The 17,944-nt window shown below is 55.1% G+C and overlaps 4 protein-coding genes across 8 annotated transcripts in view; 2 read left to right on the plus strand and 2 right to left on the minus strand.

Moving 5' to 3' along the window:
- Nucleotides 1-4,686, plus strand: part of KCP (kielin cysteine rich BMP regulator) — a 37,631-nt gene extending 32,945 nt beyond the window's left edge. For 4 of the 5 annotated variants that reach the window (XM_074379090.1, XM_074379092.1, XM_074379093.1 and 1 more), the window contains 2 exons: nt 3,458-3,772; nt 4,619-4,686. In XM_074379090.1, the coding sequence (XP_074235191.1) occupies nt 3,458-3,765 (308 nt within the window). In that variant the 3' untranslated portion in view covers nt 3,766-3,772; nt 4,619-4,686. Of the gene's footprint in view, nt 1-159; nt 594-3,457; nt 3,773-4,618 lie in introns of those variants that run through there. The other variant, XM_039472725.2, reaches the window with a different exon arrangement.
- A 2,985-nt stretch (nt 4,687-7,671) lies between these two features.
- Nucleotides 7,672-9,643, plus strand: LOC104652614 (uncharacterized). Its single transcript, XM_074379094.1, has 3 exons — nt 7,672-9,133; nt 9,323-9,414; nt 9,499-9,643. Exons 1-3 carry the CDS (start codon nt 8,449-8,451, stop codon nt 9,619-9,621), a joined length of 900 nt encoding a protein of 299 aa, XP_074235195.1. The 5' UTR covers nt 7,672-8,448; the 3' UTR covers nt 9,622-9,643.
- Nucleotides 9,644-10,121: 478 nt separating this feature from the next.
- On the minus strand, nt 10,122-13,236 carry SPMIP1 (sperm microtubule inner protein 1). The gene is made up of 2 exons (XM_010343190.3): nt 12,358-13,236; nt 10,122-10,231 (listed from the first exon to the last, which is right to left on the minus strand). Exons 1-2 carry the CDS (start codon nt 12,776-12,778, stop codon nt 10,122-10,124), a joined length of 531 nt encoding a protein of 176 aa, XP_010341492.2. The 5' UTR covers nt 12,779-13,236.
- A 91-nt stretch (nt 13,237-13,327) lies between these two features.
- Nucleotides 13,328-17,173, minus strand: ATP6V1F (ATPase H+ transporting V1 subunit F). The gene is made up of 2 exons (XM_003921008.4): nt 16,917-17,173; nt 13,328-13,813 (listed from the first exon to the last, which is right to left on the minus strand). The coding sequence occupies exons 1-2, from the start codon at nt 17,072-17,074 to the stop codon at nt 13,612-13,614; spliced, it is 360 nt and encodes a 119-aa protein (XP_003921057.1). The 5' UTR covers nt 17,075-17,173; the 3' UTR covers nt 13,328-13,611.
- Nucleotides 17,174-17,944: the final 771 nt, after the last annotated feature.

The raw sequence follows: 17,944 nt of genomic DNA on the forward strand, positions 1-17,944 counted from the left end.
TGATGCCTGCTGCAGGTTGGGGGAGGGTGAGCACAGAGAAGGGCAACCTGGAGGGCTCAGAGCGGAACCAGGAGGGTATGGCAAGTCTCACAGGGATATGCACAGCGACTGGGGCAGTTACAGGTGCTTTGGTGACCCCACCTCCCACTCCCCCTGCAGTGGTGGGCTGCCCCCTGGACCGTGGCTTCGTGTTCGATGAGTGCGGCCCGCCCTGTCCCCGCACCTGCTTCAATCAGCATATCCCCCTGGGGGAGCTGGCAGCCCACTGCGTGAGGCCCTGTGTGCCCGGTTGCCAGTGCCCGGCAGGCCTGGTGGAGCATGAGGCCCACTGCATCCCACCCGAGGCCTGCCCCCAAGTCCTGCTCACCGGGGCTCCGCCCAGCCCCAGCTGGGAGCCCCAGGAGACATCCTGAGCCAGGACAGTGCCTGACCAGGGTTTACCACGCCCGGAGTCTCCCCTTTGCAAGCAGCTCCCACCCCAATCAAGGCTTCAGAGAGAATGTCTGCCTGGACACTGGAGCCTGGGCCCTTGCCCTGCAAAGACCCCCGCTGTGTTGAGTCACAAGCAGTAAACTCTAGGCCTGCCGAAGGCTTTCTTGTGTGTGTGTGTGCGGGTTTCCTTCTGGTGCTGGGACAGAGGCTGGGCTGCCGGGAACATGGAGTCCAGTGATCAGTGGCCCCAGAATCACAGCGCCATGCTCACTCCTTGCACCTGCATGCCTGGGCTGCCCCACCCAGCCACTCCCTGGTGCTGCCTGGGAAACCCTGCAGTGGGCAGAAAGAGGATCCAGGTGTTCTGTGCTCATTCTGTGTAGCAGGCATGGCCCATGGCCCCATGTGTTACCTTCTGCGGATCCATGTGGGATCCTGCAGGGGCTGAGGAACCACCGAAAAGGGGCATCATCAGAGAATGGCCTCCCCTTTCCCTGTGGCTTGGGGGTGCTGAGTGGGCAGGCACCTTTTGGGCCACTCTGAGAGCTAGTGACATTGGGACCCGATGCCTGGGGTGAGAAACAGGAGAAGCAATAGACCGAAATGCAATATGGACTGTGCCCGTGTGTGCACACAGAAACACAAACACACGCAGAAACACAGAAACACAAACACACACAGAAACACAAACACATGCAGAAACACAAACACACGCAGAAACACACATGGAAAGACACACAGAAACAACACACAGAAACACGAACAGAAACACACACACAAACACACTCAGAAACACACAGAAACACAAACACACATGGAAACACACACAGAAACACAAACACACACAGAAACACAAACACATACAGAAACACACACAGAAACACACACAGAAACACACACAGAAACACAGAAACACACACACAAACACGCGAAACACACACAGAAACACACATCCCTCAGAAACCCAGACAAACATGTGCAATGCATACCTGCCTGTCTTCACAACCACACCCGCCCTGGGCCAAAGTGTGGGCAGTAGACAGGCAGCGTGTGAAGACAACACCGTAGGGAGAGAACATGCGTTTTGAGATAGAAGAGGGCCCGGGTTCGAGTTTTCTTTGCCACCTACCAGCTCTGTGGCCTTGGTGTTTCAGGAACCTTGGTCATGAGGTCAGGGGACTCCAACTTCATTGCTGGGGCCCTGATATTCCAGCAGGGAGTAAAGGGCTTCGTGCTCAGGCGAGGGCGCAGGCGAGTGCTGGGCTGAACTGAAGGCCACTCAGCCTGCTTGCTCTCTCATGGCCAAGAGGAGCGTCTGCGCCGTTCTCTCATGGAACGGGACAAAGTAGCGGGCAGGCAGATCTGCTCACGACAGGGAAGGAGGTAAAGATGGCAGAGCTCCTGCACTCAGCCCTTCTCCTGATTGGATAGCTTAGATGACCTGTCTATTCATCTGTGAGACGATGATGATAACAACAAGCATCTGGTATGTGTCGAGGAATGAACAGTGACCCGCGGACAGCACTTACTGGGTGGGCTGCATGGACAAGCACGTGGGCAGTGCTTGCCAGGACAGGGCCTCTTACCTCCTCTTGCTGATGGACAGCATGGGCTCCCAAGACTGCGTCTTCCTAGAGGATATCATGTCCATCCAGCTCCAGAGGAAGGAAAGAAGAAAGAAGAAAAGAACATTGCAGCATGTTAGGACCAGTTATTCCTTTTTTTTTTTTTTTTTTTTTTAGAAAGACAGAGTCTTGCTCTGGCTCACTGCAGCCTTGACCTCCCAGGCTCAATCAATCCTCTCATCTCAGCCTCCCAAGTAGCTGTGACTACAGGTGCATGCGACCACACCTGGCTTTTTTTGTAGAGTTGGGGTCTTGCTATATCACCCAGGCTGGTCTTAAATTCCTGGGCTCAAGCCATCCTCCCACCTCATCCTCCCAAAGTGCTGGGATTACAGATGTGAGCCACCACACTTAACACACTTGACCTAGGACAAGTTTCTCTCTCTCTCTTTCTTTCTTTCTTTCTTTCTTCCTTCCTTTCTTTCTTTCTCTTTCTTTCTTCTTTCTGTCTTTCTTTCTTTCTTCTCTCTCTCTCTCTTTCTCTCTTTCTTCTTTTTAAGACAGAAGCTCACTCTGTCACCCAGGCTGGAGTGCAGTGGTGCAATCTTGGCTCACTGCAACCTCCATCTCTTGGATTCAAGCATCTCCTGCTTCAGCCTCCGGAGTAGCTGGGATTACAGGCACACACCACCATGCCCAGCTAATTTTTTGTATTTTTAATAGAGACAGGGTTTTTGCCATGTTGGCCAGGCTGTTCTTGAACTCCTGACCTTGTGATCTGCCTGCCTCGGCCTCCCAAAGTGCAGACAAGTTAATTTCTGAGTCAGTCTTACCTATAAAGTGGGAATAGGAATAGAGCCTACTTCATAGAGTTGCTACAAGAAAGGATTACATGAACAACACGTCTTCATCCTGGCACAAGGTAAAATGTTGGTGGCAGCTGCTGTCACTGCCCATATTGGGCAAATAATGCAGCTGTGAGGCTGACATGCAAGTGTACAGTATATGGCAAACAAATGCTCACCAGGGTTTCCTGTAACCAAGCATATTCTTACACTTCCCTCTCTCAGGGCCACACTGCTCACTCCACACTGCCACCTTAGGGCCACAAAAGCCACCTCAGAGGCAGGTCAGAGTCTGTGAGACTTGGCCGCATTCCAGCCGGGGTTCAGGTGTCAGGCCCTGCGTTATTGAGATCGGAGCCTTTGTCCCTCCTTGCTCCTGGCTCCTGGTTGCCTGTCCTCCGTCTCCCTCCAGGCTCCCATGGCGCAGGCAGCCCCCCCCCCAGGGGGCTTGGGGCTCCCCTGCAGCCCTAGGCAGGCCTTGGCTTTGTACCAGTATCTCTTCCAGTGCCCCGCAGGCCCAGGCCAGCTCCGGGCTGTGATTCAGCAGGTGAGGGAGGGCCACTGCCTCGGAAGGAAGGGGACAGGTGGGGACCTGATGCCACCTTGCCCCTCCAGGTGCAAAAGGGCTGGGGCCGTCCCCTGGGTGTGGAGCTGCCCCCTGTGCTGCTGCAGATGGAGCGGAGCCGGCGGGCCCAGGAGCAGGTAGGGGCTGGCCAGGGGTTGTGGCCGAGGCCAGGGTGGGTGCCCCTCACTCCCTGGCACCTCATCTTCCTGCAGCTTCTGTGGGACTTGGAACTGCTGACTGGCATGGGGTTGGGCCTCTTCTGGCCACCCGAGGCCCACTTATTCGGTACGAGGGGCCAGGTCCGTCATGCATGGAGCCCGTGCCGCCAGCCAGGTGGTGGCACGGGTGGGGACCCTGAGCAGCTGGTGAGTGGGTGAGGGGGCATGGTGGGGCAGAGGTTCTGGGGACACTGGGGCCTCCCTGTGGTGAGAGCAAGCAGAGGGGCAGGGTTTTGGAGACAGGGCTGGGTTCAAATCTTTACACTGGTGCCCCCTGTGGGCTCTGAGTCTACTTTTCCTCTCAGCTAGAAAATGACCAAGAGAAGAGATCTTTTCTCCAAGGGCTACCAGGAGGAGCAGTGGACTTGTGGAGCCACGCCTGGCACACAGGGTCTGCTCTCTCCAGGCAAGCCGTTATTCTCATTCCACAGTTACCGACTGTCTTGGTCAAATCACCTTCGTGGTGATACCTGGAAGCCTTTCCATGTGACCACAGCGCAGCGGGAAAGGGGCCTGGCAGGGCCTCAGAGGGCAAAGGCAATGACTCCCAGGGTACCCCTGAGACACAGGCGCTGACAGTCCCAGCCACTGGCCCCTCCCTCCAGGGCTGCAGCTGGGCTGAGCCCCCAGGAGGGAGGTGCTGTGGTGACTGGGCCCAGCTGGGAACTAGGAATGTGCCACCAGCTGCCTGAGTCACTTTGGGCAGGTTGGTGGCCCTCTCTGGGCCAAGGCACCCTCAGCTGTAGCAGGAGGAGGTGTAAGTGGTGCAACTTAGGAAGGGTGCAGCTGACGTTGCTGGCAAGAACTGTGGTCTCATCTGAGGCTCAATGGGGCAGGAGGGATCCGTCTCCAAGCTCCTTCATGTGGAGGGGAAGGGGGGTCACAGAGGACATGAATTCCAGGAGGCAGGGATCATTTAGGGGCCATCGTAGCGTCCACCTGCCACACTAGGGGATGGAGTCCTGTGGACTAGGGTGCTCCCGACTCTTCCAGAATTCTAGGCTGCACCCTCTACCCCAGGACAGGGACTCCCTGAGCCAGAACCACCAGCTCCTCGAGGGGTGAGTCTCCCCTGGGAATTCTGCCTTTCCTTCTGTGTTGCCACACAAAGTAACCGAGAACTGGGCCCTTCCCCTGTCACCTCCTGCAGTCCGACCCCATGCCCCTCCTTATACCTCCTGGGCTCTTAGTTGCACCCATGGTTGCCCCACAGCCCCCTGGGAAGGTTAACCTCCAAATTCCAGCTCCCAGGATCTGGTGATGGGGTTGGGGGGAATGGGGGTGGCCACCCAGGACTCAGTGTTTGAATGCTGGGGGTGGGGTCTCGAGAGACTGGCAGGCAGACTCCCTCCCATTCCAGAGCCCATGGGCCCAGAGAGGTGCATCAGAGGCAGGCCTTGAACTCCTGTCGAGGGCAGGAGGGAGACCCATCAGCAGCCCCAGATCTGGGTGAAGCTGGGAGTGGTGCAGACCAAGGGTGGGAGAGCCCTGGAGGACCTGCAGAGCTCACACGAGGTACACTGTGGGACAGCCGGGAGGGCAGGGAGCCCCTGGGGCTGTGGCAGCCAGACTGGATTGGGACAAGGCAGGAAAGTCCTCTTCCAAGTTCCAGGACTTCATTCTTCACTCATTCTTCATCTCACATTTCCTGATTGAGTGCTGGGACACCCAGGGATGGCAAGTGGGTTTTGTTTGTTTGTTTGTTTGTTTTTGTTTGTTTTGAGACGTAGTCTTGCTTTGTGGCCCAGGCTGGAGTGCAGTGGTGCGATCTCGGTTCACTGCAATTTCTGTCTCCTGGGTTCAAGCAATTCTCCTGCCTCAGCCTCCTGAGTAGCTGGGATTACAGGCACATGCCACCACACCCAGCTAAATTTTTATTATTATTATTATTTTTTGAGACAGAGTTTCACTCTTGTCGCCCAGGCTGGAGTGCAATGGCACGCTCTTGGCTCACTGCAATCTCCCCCTCCTGGGTTCAAGCGATTCTCCTGCCTCAGCCTCCCGAGTAGCTGGGATTACAGGCACCTGCCACCACACCCAGCTAATTTCTGTATTTTTAGTAGACATGGGGTTTCACCACCTTGGCCAGGCTGGTCTCAAACTCCTGACCTCGTGATCCACCCTCCCTCAGCCTCCCAAAGCGTTGGGATTACAGGCGTGAGCCACCGTGCCCGGCAAGTAGGTTTTATTTGATATGCCAGTTCTACCGGTTTGGTATCAGCTGTCTCAGGCACTGTGTCCAGTAGGATTCTGATGCTAAACTGGAGTTCAGGGGGAGTTCAGGAAGGAGCATCGCTGGCTGCCCAGGGACAAGGGAACAGAATACCAACTCCAGGCCACCTATTTGCCACCCTTCAGCTGGGCACTGGAGATATACAAAGAACATGGAGACTGGGTGCCAGTCTTCAGAGCACAGCCTAGAAACAGCATGACAATAAACAGGCAGTGGAATGGATACTGTGAGCCTTGAGCCTATTAATTTAAATGAAACAGAGTCTCAGACTGTTTGTTACATAATACCTCTAGCAAAGCCATATGCTTTTTGTTGTTCCATCATGCACACAAGAGAGAAGGAAAGTGCCAATAATTATTTTCTGATTGACAGAGAAGTTTTTACAAGTATTTTACAACTTGAGAAGATGGTGATATCAGTTATAATGTTATTACCAGAGAAATAACTGTTTTAGTAAGACAACAGATGAGAATTACAGGGGTGGGAGGTTGGAGGTTGTTTTCAGTTTATGACAATAATTTATAAAAATCTGGGAGTTGTTTTGTTTGTTTGTTTGTTTGAGATGAAGTCTCACTCTTGTTGCCCAGGCTGGAGTGCAATGGTGCGATCTCAGCTCACTGCAACCTCCGCCTCCCAGGTTCAAGTGACTCTGACTCTCCTGCCTCAGCCTCCCGAGTAGCTGGGATTACAAGCGTGAGCCACCACCCACAGCCAATTTTTGTATTTTTAGTAGAGACAGGGTTTCTCTATGTTGGTCAGATTGGTCTTGAACTCTCAACCACAGGTGATCTGCCCCCCTCAGCCTCCCAAGGAGCTGGGATTACAGGCGTGAGCCACCGCACCCAGCCTAAAGGCCCAGGAGTCTTATAAGACTCCTTTGTTCACAAAACCCTTCGAAAGATGTGATTTCACAGAGAGTGCACCCATTTGGTTACTGCTATGAATATTCACAAGTCTGTATATTGCACAAGAGAACAAGATGCAGTATTCTTGGGAAAGCTCTCAATTTCAGAGCTTATAAAATCCATTTTCACTAGTTGTATGGATGCAGAACAGCTCTCCTTCCTCCACAGCTGCAGCGGAGCAATATCACATCATCTCTTTTTTTAGATTTCTTTTGTTAATTATGAACGCTTGCAGTTTTTAGGCCAGGCTCTGGCCTAAAATTTCATCTCAAATGTCCTTTGATTTTGTTGTCAGTAACAAAGAAAAGGCTAAGGAAGGTTTTTCTGAATAAGAGTAAAAAGTAGGATGCCCAGAGCAGGTTTCTTCTCTGGGCCTGATGGGCACACCAGGACAAAGTGGGCATGGCTGGTGCTGAGGGACCCTGGAGCCCAGCACTGTGGCCCCCCTCACTCTCAGGCCTCCTGTGGTGGTCTTGAGGAAGAGGCTGTGCAGGTCCTTTTGGGGTGGTCTGCCTTGGCTGGGAGGATGAGAAAGATGGGGTGGGCTGTTGGCAGGCACACCTGACTAATAGATGTGTGGCTGTCTGATTGATGAACTGTAACAGCCCTGAGGTTCAGACAGCACCCCTGGGGCATCCCCAGTCATGCACTGGGACTCCCTAAACTTCCCGGCTCTAGTCTAGGTGGACTGTGCGTGAGAGGCTGGGACATGAGCTCCCAACACTGGTCTTTCTCCCTCAGGCTCCTTACAAGAGCTGAACCCCACCAGCAGCAGGAGCTTTGGGGCGCCAGGCAGCTCAGAGTATAAGGTGAAATGTCAAGGGTGTCAGGTTGGGGATGGCAGGGGTGGACCTGCCTGGGAGGAAGCTGCTGGGGTGAGTGGGGCTCATCACTGAAGCACCTTCCACATCGCATAAAATGGCTTTAACGAATTCAGGAATCAGGCAAGAGCTGGCCCCTGGAGTCTGCAGGTTCCCCTGAGAAGTGGCCCCGGCCGGGAGTTCCCTCTCAAGCCTGGACCCAAAGTGCTCTTCCTTTCCAGGACCTGGCCCGGAGGGAAGAGAGGAGCCAGGCAAAGCCTGAGACCCAGGAAAGAAAACGCACCCCGGGGACCCCTGGGGCTTGGGGCCTGCCCTCCCCAAACCTGCCTTCCCAAGACGCTCCTGAAGGGCTGGGCTCGGAGCCACACGTGGGCCAGGAGAGAGCAGAACTTCAAAGACTGCCAAGGATGGACACCCCTCAGAGTCTGAGAGAGGAGGGCCCTCAGGATCAGAAAGCAGAGACCCCTCAGCATAATAGAGGGGAGGCCTCCAGGGCTGAGATCAAAGCTGCTCCTAAGAGTCAGAAAGTGAAGACACACGCGGGCCAGAGCCAGAGGCCTCCTCAGGGTCAGAGGGAGGAGGCCCCCCGGGTGAGAACAGGGGTGCTTCTCAGAGTCTAACAGAATTTAGTCCGAAGTTCCAGGGAAAGGGGAGTCCCCAGAGTCCGGGAATGAAGATGCTGCCGTCTTGGGAAGGCAATATCGCGGGAGCCTGGGGGGTGGCTCCCGAAGAGGCCACTGTACAGCCCCCAGAGGAAGACGGCCCCCGGAGCCATCCGGAGGACTCCTGCGGGTCCCTGAAAGCACAGACTCCCTGCCTGTAGGCAGGGAGAGCCCAGACCTCCGGGGAGGGACCACTGAGCTGATGAAGGGCATGAGCAAAGGCGAGAGGCAAACGTCGGCACCTGCGGTGGTAAAGCTGGGGGCCGCCCGGGACGGGGCGTGGGCTGCGCTTCCCAGCCCGAGGCTTACGGCCCGGCGGCGGCTCCCAGGTCTCGGGGCCAGGATACCAGCGACCCTGCGCGCCGCAGTATCCGGGCAGCAGGGGCTCCCCGAGGCTCTCTGGGGGTCCCCCGCGGCTCTCTGGGGGCCCCCAGGCCTGGAGCGCGATCCGCACGGGCTGCAGGGCCCTGGAGCAGGCCCCGGCCCGGGGGAGCGGGAGGTGGGCTCGGCTCGGCTTCCGGGTGACCTCCGGGGTCGGGGGAGCTGCCCTGAGCTTCCCAAGGCCTCGACTGCCGCGTGGCCGGCGCCCCCCAGCAGGCCCAAGGCGCCAGCGGGCGTGAGCGCCGCGCAGCAGGAGGAGGCTCTGCAGAGGCTGCTGGAGCTGCACAGCGCGGCCAGGCGGCGGCGCCGGCGGGACCGTGAGCAACAGCGGCTCCGGGTGCGTCCCCGCGCGGGGATCTGGGCCTGCCTGGGGCGGGGCACCAAGGGCGGTCGGACGCTGACGGCCGCCTCTGCAAGTCCTGGAATGCCTCCACATTGCCAGGAACCGCCACTGCCGGGTGCATCCCCTGGGGCTCCCGCCCAGCGCGGCTCAACTCCCTTCACAGGCAAGACCCCCAGAAAGCGGCCACAAGGAGCCTGAGCGGGGCTGGGGTCGAGCTTGGCGCGCTCGGGTCCCTTTGAAGTGCGCGCACCGCACTCTGGCAGTGACTCGGGCGGGCCGGGAGGGGCGGGTATGCCAGTTGCTGCCCTCCGGTCCCACTGAGCCTCGGACGCTCAGCACTCTGCACCGCCAGGAGGATGCGGCCGGGCGGCGGCGCGCCCTGCGAGAGCAGGTGGAGCGGATGCATCGGGAGAGGACCGGGAGGCTGCGGGCCCTCGGGGCCAGGTGAGGGGCTGGCAGGGAGGGGTGTGGCGGTGGCAGGAGTCCGCTTTCCCCGGCCTCCGAGATGACAGGCCTTTTTCTCCCCAGGAACACCCAGAACTTCCAGGAGTTACTGTGGCCCCCTGTCGCCGAGGATCCCGTGCCTACAGAGTAGTGCTTGCCTTTCCCAGACCCCTCTGGTCATTGCTGTGTCCTCAAAAGGATGATTAAAGAGATGAGGGTTTGAAGCGGCTCACGCAGTAATCCCAGCACTTTGGAGGCCGAGGTGGGTGGATCATGTAAGGTCGGGAGTTCAAGACCAGCCTAACCAACATGGAGAAACCCCATCTCTACTAAACATACAAAACTGGCCGGGCGTGGTGGCGCATGCCCGTAATCCCAGCTACTTGGGAGGCTGAGGCAGGAGAATCGCGTGAACCTGGAAGGGAGGGGTTGCGATGAGCCGCGCCCTTGCACTCCAGCCTTGGGCAACAAGAGCAAAATTCCATCTCAAATTAAAAAAAAAAAAAAAAAAATTTAAATTAAAAAAAGAGAGAGAAAGAGTTACGGAAAAAGCGGGCAACTTGCAGGTCAGAGATAGTTTCAGAAACGCCTGAATGCAGCCGCAGGGCCAGAGAGAACAGAGAGCCGCAGTCACACACAGCAGCTTTGCCCCACCAGGAGACCTGTTATTTTTTCTTCCCTCCCCTAAGCCCATGCCTGGCCGATGGTCAGAGGGCCAGGTCCCGGGGATCCAGTAGCGCGAAGGCCCCGTTCTTGCGGAAGAATGACTCAATGCGGCACATCTTGCAGGAGACCAGTTCTTGCTTCACTGGGGGGCCTGGGAAGAGTTAGAGGCCAAGTGTGGGTTCCTGAGGGAAGGTCAGCAGAGCATGGGAGCCCTGTCGGTCTGCACAGCCCTAGGAATCCGTCAGTGGAGTAGCCACTTTGTGGGAAGAAATAGAAAATACTTTGGAGGTGTGGGAGCTATGGGCAAATACTGGGAGCTGATTGGATCCAGGATACAGCAGCCATCTGCCATCATTACCCCAGCTTCAGGATCCTCTACCTGCCAGGTGGGGGGCCACCTAGGCCTGCTTGTCACTTGTGGAGAGATGCAGCTTCCTTCTGCCTCCTGCTCCCCACTTCTAGGGCTTGCCTCCTGCTTTTGTTAGAAAGTTACTTCCCTGACTTCCCCCGTAGGGCCCTGGCGGAAAGCGGTGTTTGGGGGTAAAATCTCAGCTGAGTTGATCCCCAGCCATCCACCTTTTCTGCCAGACACTCAAGCAGCTGGAGGACATAGGGCCGGGGAGTCTCACTTGACATTCATGAGCAGATAGCAACGTCGCCCAGCAACCCTCTCTGGCACGGGCCTGTTCCACACCTTTCCTCTTCATCTCCAACTACACTGCCTGAGCTTGGCATCCTCCCAGCTGATGGCCTTGACTCAGCCTCACAGAAAAAAGACTCGGCCTAGATGGACAGGCTTCCTGCCAATGCCATCCCCTACCTGCTTCTGCTCAGCCCGCCTGTCCCCACTCGTGTCAGATGCCAGCAACTTGAGCTCTCCAGGTGATCTCATGGATTTAAATAGCACCTATAGGCCAAGGGCAGTGGCTCAAGCCTGTAATCCCAGCACTTTGGGAACCTGAGGTGGGTAGGTAACGAGGTCAGGAGTTCGAGACCAGCCTGGCCAATATTGTGAAACCCTATCTCTACTAAAAATACAAAAATTAGCCGGGCATGGTGGTGCCCACCTGTAGTCCCAGCTACTCAGGAGGCTGAGGCAGGAGAATTGCTTGAACCCGGGAGGCAGAGGTTGCAGTGAACTGAGATCGTGCCAATGCACTACAGCCTGGGCAACAGAGCAAGACTTCATCTCTCTCTCGCTCTCTCTCTCTTTCACACACACACACACACACACACACACACACACACACACACCTATATTCAAATGACCTACGAATTTGCAAATTTGCATCTTCAGCTCTGATTTCAATCCAGACTTACAGATATAGCCATTCTATGGACACTTGAAGCATAACATGGCCAAACACGCATGGTTAAATAGGACCTGTTCATGCACACTTCCAGTGTTCCCTGTCACTGCAGCTTTAGCTAAACACCCAGGCATCACCATTGATGTCTCTTCCCCTTATTCTCACATTCTATCCGTGGGTGAGTTCCACTGAGTCTTCCTACAAAACATCCTGAATTGATTCCAGCTCTATTGCTGATCCCTCAAACCACTACCACAGGGTAACAAAACAGATGCCCACTCTCACGTGCCAGATTCCACAATTTCCCCTGAAAAAGCCACTGCCTACATATAGGTCAGGGTGACTTTTTTTTTTTTTTCCTGAGATGGAGTTTCACTCCATTGCCCAGGCTGGAGTGCAGTGACATGATCTTGGCTCACTGCAACTTCCGCCTCCCACTTTCAAGCCATTCTCCTGCCTCAGCCTCCTGAGGATCTGGGACAGGAGTGCGCCACCATGCCCGGCTAATTTTTTGTATTTTTAGTAGAGACAGGGTTTCACTGTGTTAACCAGGATGGTCTCAATCTCCTGACCTCGTGATCCACCTGCCTTGGACTCCCAAAGTGATGGGATTACAGGCGTGAGCCTGGCCTACAGTGACTTTTTAAAAAGTTCATCAGTGTCACTCTTGAAACCTGCTTAGAACCCTCCATTGGCTTCCCTGCACACCAAATAAAATCCAAACCCATTCTTATCATCTGGCTTTCAGCCTCAGGTCCTCAGAAAGGCCTTTGCTGACAATCCAATAAATAGCAGCCCATGCCTCCTGCCTCCCTGCCCGCTGTGACTCCCTAGTTCTGTGGAATGTGTCCTTGGCCATCTCCTTGCTCTGCTTATGGTTTGGGTCCTTCACTAGGATATCCACTCCCTGGCACATGGCAGGTGCTGCGTCTTTGAGGTGACTTAATTTCCAAGAGGTTGGGCTCACCCAGCTGCCAGCCATACATGAAGTTGGTGGTGATGGGGAAGAGGTATCGCGTCTCTGGCATGTCCAGTTTTCGGGTGTTGAGGTAGCGATAGCGCCCCTGGAAGTCGTGGGAGATGCCTTCATACAGCAGGGCTCGGGTGGCAGGTGGTACCGGGTACATTTCTGCCTCAAAAGGAGCCTCTGGGACAGGGCTGGGTGCCTTGGAAGGGGCTGACTTGGGGGCAGGTGGGGGTGAGAGTGGGGCTTTGGGGTACAGGGTGGGCAGTTTAAGGGGCAGGCGGGCTGCAGCCTTAGCCTTCTGCTTGGCCTTCACCATCGACCCATACTTGCGGTACCATTCACAGCGCAACATCTTTTCCCTCAGATATTCCTCCTTCCAGAAGTTCTGCCGCACCGTGTCCATGTTGAGCTGCCGTGCCATGGTGGCTGGGAAGGAGCAGCACCAGGGTGGCTACAGCTGAGGGGTGAGCACAGCAAGCAGAGTGCTTCTGATGGTGGGTGGCTACCCTGGCACCGTCACCTGGCAACCATGCCTCACCTCACACAGGGCCAGGGTTCTACCTGCCATGCCCTCAGCAGACCTTATAAGCCTGGCTTCCTGAGATAGCCCAGGGCCCAGGTCAACTGGCTAAGAGCCGGGCTCCCCACACCCGCCACGGGGCCCATGTGGGATCTGGTGTCACAGGCTCCCAGGTTTCTGGTGCTTTCTGCTTCTGTCCTTTGTGTTGGGCCCCCTTCCCAGCCCAATGGCGAGCAAGGTGGAGGCAGGGGCTGGGCTCAAGCCCTCCTACTCCGCCCCACCCAGAGCTGGTCTCTGATCTGAGGACCAGTCCCTGAGTTCTGACTCCCGGCATAGTCTTCCTGGACCAGCTCTTCCATGCCTGTCTCCAGCAGCACATTTTGCATCCTTGCCAATCAAATCTGCCCCACAGCCTCACCCACACATGTCCTTTCCAGCACCCAGCCCCAGTTCGGAGAGAAGCAAGAATATGACTTTAATTTAACATCAACAACGACACTGTGTAACAGCACAGGGGAGAGGTAGTGGACAGAAGATGGTCAGGCTCTTGTTCTTTCACCAGCCTTGATTTTACAGCAGAGCCCCAGCAACCTAGAAGCGCCTCACTTAGCCTCTTCATGGAGTGGGAAGGGGCCGGGAATTGGAAATCAGAGGCTCAAAATGTAAAGAGACTGATGGCAAGGCTGGGGAGAGGCCTGGAAACGAGGGAAGGGCTGAGGGCTGTGTGGAGTCCCCTAGCGAAGGTCTTCGGCAGTGAACATGCCCCTGGCCCTGCGCAGGATGGAGTCCTTGGCGGCGTCATACGGGTGCTCCTTGGAGGGGATCTCCAGGACAGCTGGGATGGAGTGCTGGTGGGCGTCCAGGGCGTGCCGCACCATCTCTGCAATGTACTGGTTGATGAGGATGATGCCAATGTCGTCCCGGTGTAGAAACTGCCTGTGGGGAGAGATGAGGAGGAAGTTCAGGACAGCCCTGGGGGCTGCCGTCTCTCCTGCCCAGGCAGCCCTCTCCAAGTGGCTGGGCTGGGCTACGGAGGGGAATAAGCATGACCCAGAGGGCACAGAAGACAAAGGAAAAGGCTGCTCTGCTCAACACTCTCTCAACCCCACCTAGAATCAATTTCAGCCCAAAGCGGAGGGTCATGTTCATTAGGCTCGGCTTCTACAACACTGCCTAGAAGGCTTCCAAGTGAGCTGGTAATGAAGATTAATAAGGGTGCACACCGGTGTATTCAACATGCAGTGACGGTGTCAGGAAGGGGGAGGATAAGATTATATGTACACAGATCCCTTTTTATGTGCAGATACCAAAGGCTGGGTTCGATGGCTTACACCTATAATCCCAGCACTTTGGGAGGCTGAGGCAGGTGGATCGCTTGAAACCAAGAGTTTAAGACCAAAATGGGCCACATAGTGAGACCCTGTCTCTACAAAAAATACACACACACACACACACACACACAATACAAAAATTGGCTGGATGTGGCGGCACGTGCCAACTACTTGGGAGGCTGTAGCCCCAGCTACTTGGGAGGCTGAGGTGGGAGAATCACTTGAGCCTGGGAAGTTGAGGCTGCAGTGAGCTGTGAACACTCCACTGCACTCCAGCCTGGGTGACAGGAGTGATACCCTGACTCAGGAAAAAAAAAAAAAAAAAAAGACACATTAGGCCAGGCACAGTGGCTCCCATCTGTAATCCCAGCACTTTTAGAGCCTAAGGTGGGCGGATCACGAGGTCAGAAGTTTGAGACCAGTCTGGCCAACACAGTGAAACCCCATCTCTCTAAAAATACAAAAAAAATTAGCCAGGTGTGGTGGTGTGCGCCTGTAATCCCAACTACTCGGGAGGCTGAGGCAGGAGAATCACATGAACCGAGGAGGCAGAGGTTGCAGTGAGCCGAGATGGCACCATTGCACTCCGGCCTGGGTGACAGTGCAAGACTCCATCTCGAAAAACAAAAACAATAAACAGAAGACACATTAATTTTTAAAAAGAAAACAAACTTTTTTTTTTTTAAATAAACAAGGCCATGGAAAAAACTAAATTTTTTAAAACTAGGTTTGATGAGACTACTGAAGGCCTCAAGATCCAGATGATGAGGGTGATGGAGTCCAAGGGAAAGTCTGGCATGAACCAAGATCACAAGCTAGGAAGAGGACACTCAATGATGAGGGAATCACACTTTCTCCACAAAAATAACCTGGCCTTGTGATCCTAGTCTCCTGTGATCACCCACCCATTCATTCATTTATTTTATTTTATTTTATTTTTATTTTTATTTTTATTTTTTTATTTTTTTTTTTTAGGCGGAGTTTCGCTCTTGTTACCCAGGCTGGAGTGCAATGGCGCGATCTCGGCTCACCGCAACCTCCGCCTCCTGGGTTCAGGCAATTCTCCTGCCTCAGCCTCCTGAGTAGCTGGGATTACAGGCACGCACCACCATGCCCAGCTAATTTTTTTGTATTTTTAGTAGAGACGGGGTTTCACCATGTTGACCAGGATGGTCTCGATCTGTCGACCTCGTGATCCACCCGCCTCGGCCTCCCAAAGTCCTGGGATTACAGGCTTGAGCCACCGCGCCCGGCCTATTTTATTTTTTTGAGGTAGGTCTCCCTCTGTCACCCAGGCCAGAGTGCAGTGGTGCGATCTCTGCTCACTGCAACCTCCACCTCCCGGGTTCAAGCGATTCTCCTGCCTCAGTCTCCTGAGTAGCTGGGATTACAGACACCTGCCATCACGCCTGGCTAATTTTTGTATTTTTAGTAGAAACGGGGTTTACCTTAATAGTCAGGCTGGTCTCAAACTCCCGACCTCAAGTGATCCACTCACTTAGGCCTCCAAAAGTGCTGGGATTACAAGTCTGAGCCACCACACCAGCCTCATTTGTTTATTTACTCGTTAAAAATTATTTACTGAGCACCCACCCCCTGCCAGTCACTGGGTTAGATTTGTTCTCTGAGGTCCCTTTTGGTTGGAAACATGGAAAATTCTTGAAGTAAAATTTGTCCTTCTCCCATGACAACTTGGGTCACTTTACCAGACAGCTTAGAGATCAGCAGATAACAGCCTGCCAGGTCAGGGCCTACCATACACCAGGCAGCAAGAACAGGTCTCAGCCGGCAGCTCTGGGCTGGGCTGTTTAGATGGAAACAGGTGAGTGGCAAGGTACAGGGGCCCTGGAGATGAGGTGAGGGAAAGAATAGGAGGCGGCTGGTATCCTCAATTCCAGACACCAGGACACCAGGTGGATTAAAGGCATGCCTTCGACGACACTTAGGCATGCCTGACCTAAGGCAGGGAGGGCTTGAGTGCAAGTTTTAGCAGAAGGCTCTCATGGCCCTGATATTTTCTGCCTACTGTGCTCAGCACCAAAGAGAAATTCCGAGGCCGACTGGGGAGAGCTGCAGAGTGTGTACCTGGCTTACCAGAGGCAGAAAGGGTTGGGATTGGGTTCAAATTCCAGTTCTGCCTCTGCCGACTCGTGACTTTGGTGTGTGCCTTAACCTCTTCGAGCTTTAGTTTTCTCACCTGTAAGCAGTACAAAATCACCCCTGCCTTACAGGTCGATGGTAAGCCTCTAAAGGAGGGGAAAGCAGAACAAAGTCCGAACCCACTGCCTAGGTGCTCATCAGGGATGCGGTTCCTTTAGGGGGGCAACCCGCAAAAGGGCCGAGCCCTACTTGGGAACAGGCGTCCAGGCTGGCAGTCGCCGGGGACTGGGCGCTCTGAACGCTCAGCCATGGACGGGGACAGGTTGTGCTGACGGGCGGTGCCCGTCACGAGCTCTGTTCCCCTTCTTTCCTGACACACGATCATGTGAGAGGGGAGCTCGTGGACCTGATACAGCTTCGGTCCCACCGAGTCCCAAACGGGAACTTGGGGCGCGGAGGCCTCCGCTCCGGAAGGGCGGGCGGACTTCCAAGACCGTCCCCTTACCCTCGTCCAGGCCTCACGCCTCGGTCCCCGGGCCACCTCCGCCCTCGCCCCGCACTCCATCCGGCAGCAGAAGGGCCCATTCAGGCCTCGCGGACTACCGTACCGGAAAGTGTCTTCGATCTCATTGATGGTCGTATCCTTCTCCACCACCAGGAAATTGGGGTGGCGATTCTTGTTAAGCTCCCCTATGCCGCCCAGCAGGAAACCAGTCACCGTGTCCTCGTCTCCGATCACTGCGATGAGCTTCCCCCTTCCCGCCATCCCCGCAGCCGGGCAGAGATCACCCCAGAGCACCAGAAGCCACCGAAGCCCCGCCTCCGCCGTGCGGCTCCCTGTCTGCCTCACCACCCCCTTCGGGCATGCGCAATTCTCCCAGCCGCCTCCCGGGACATGCGCATTAACAGCAACACGGCCTCAATGTGAATACGCCTGCGCCGTAAAGACAGGCCCGAACCAGGGGACTACGATTCCCAGAAGGCTGCGCGGCACGACGCCCTTCGCAGGAATTCATTCGTTCGTTCACTCCTTCCTTGGTTCATTCGTTAAACAAGCGCTTTGAACCTGGCACTGTTAAACGCCGAGACCCCAGAGAAGAGACGCAGTTACTGTTCTCAAGGGCAGGGTCTGGGTCTTTATCCTGTATGTATGTATGACACATAGTTAACAACTCATACACATCTGTTCAGTTAAAGGAATGAAGAAGTTAATGATGATACTGTCTAGTGAGGTGGAAAGTCAAGGGAACAGGTGATTACAAAGCTGTGTGTTAATTGTTAGAATGTGAGAAGTATATGGAAGCGCACATCCATGGTAACTAACCCATGGAGAGAGAGGGCGTCCAAAGAACCCTTCCCCCAGAAGCTTGCTTCACATCTAAGCTGAGACCTGAAGGACCTGCAGGATGAAGGGGATAAAAAATGAGGACAAGAGGGTGTTCTAGGCAAAGGAACAGTATATGCAAAGGCGTACTGTCTAGAGAGCATAGGGCCTTCACGGAAAGTTAAAGAATTGGTAAGGCCGGGCATGGTGCCTCACTTGTAATCCCAGCACTTTGGGAGTGCTCCCGAGATGGGGGAGGATCACTTGAGCTCAGGAGTTGGAGACCCGCCTGGGCAACATAGTGAGACTCTG

Source organism: Saimiri boliviensis, chromosome 10 (genome assembly GCF_048565385.1).
Source record: "Saimiri boliviensis isolate mSaiBol1 chromosome 10, mSaiBol1.pri, whole genome shotgun sequence".
In the NCBI taxonomy this organism is placed as follows: Eukaryota; Metazoa; Chordata; class Mammalia; order Primates; family Cebidae; genus Saimiri; species Saimiri boliviensis.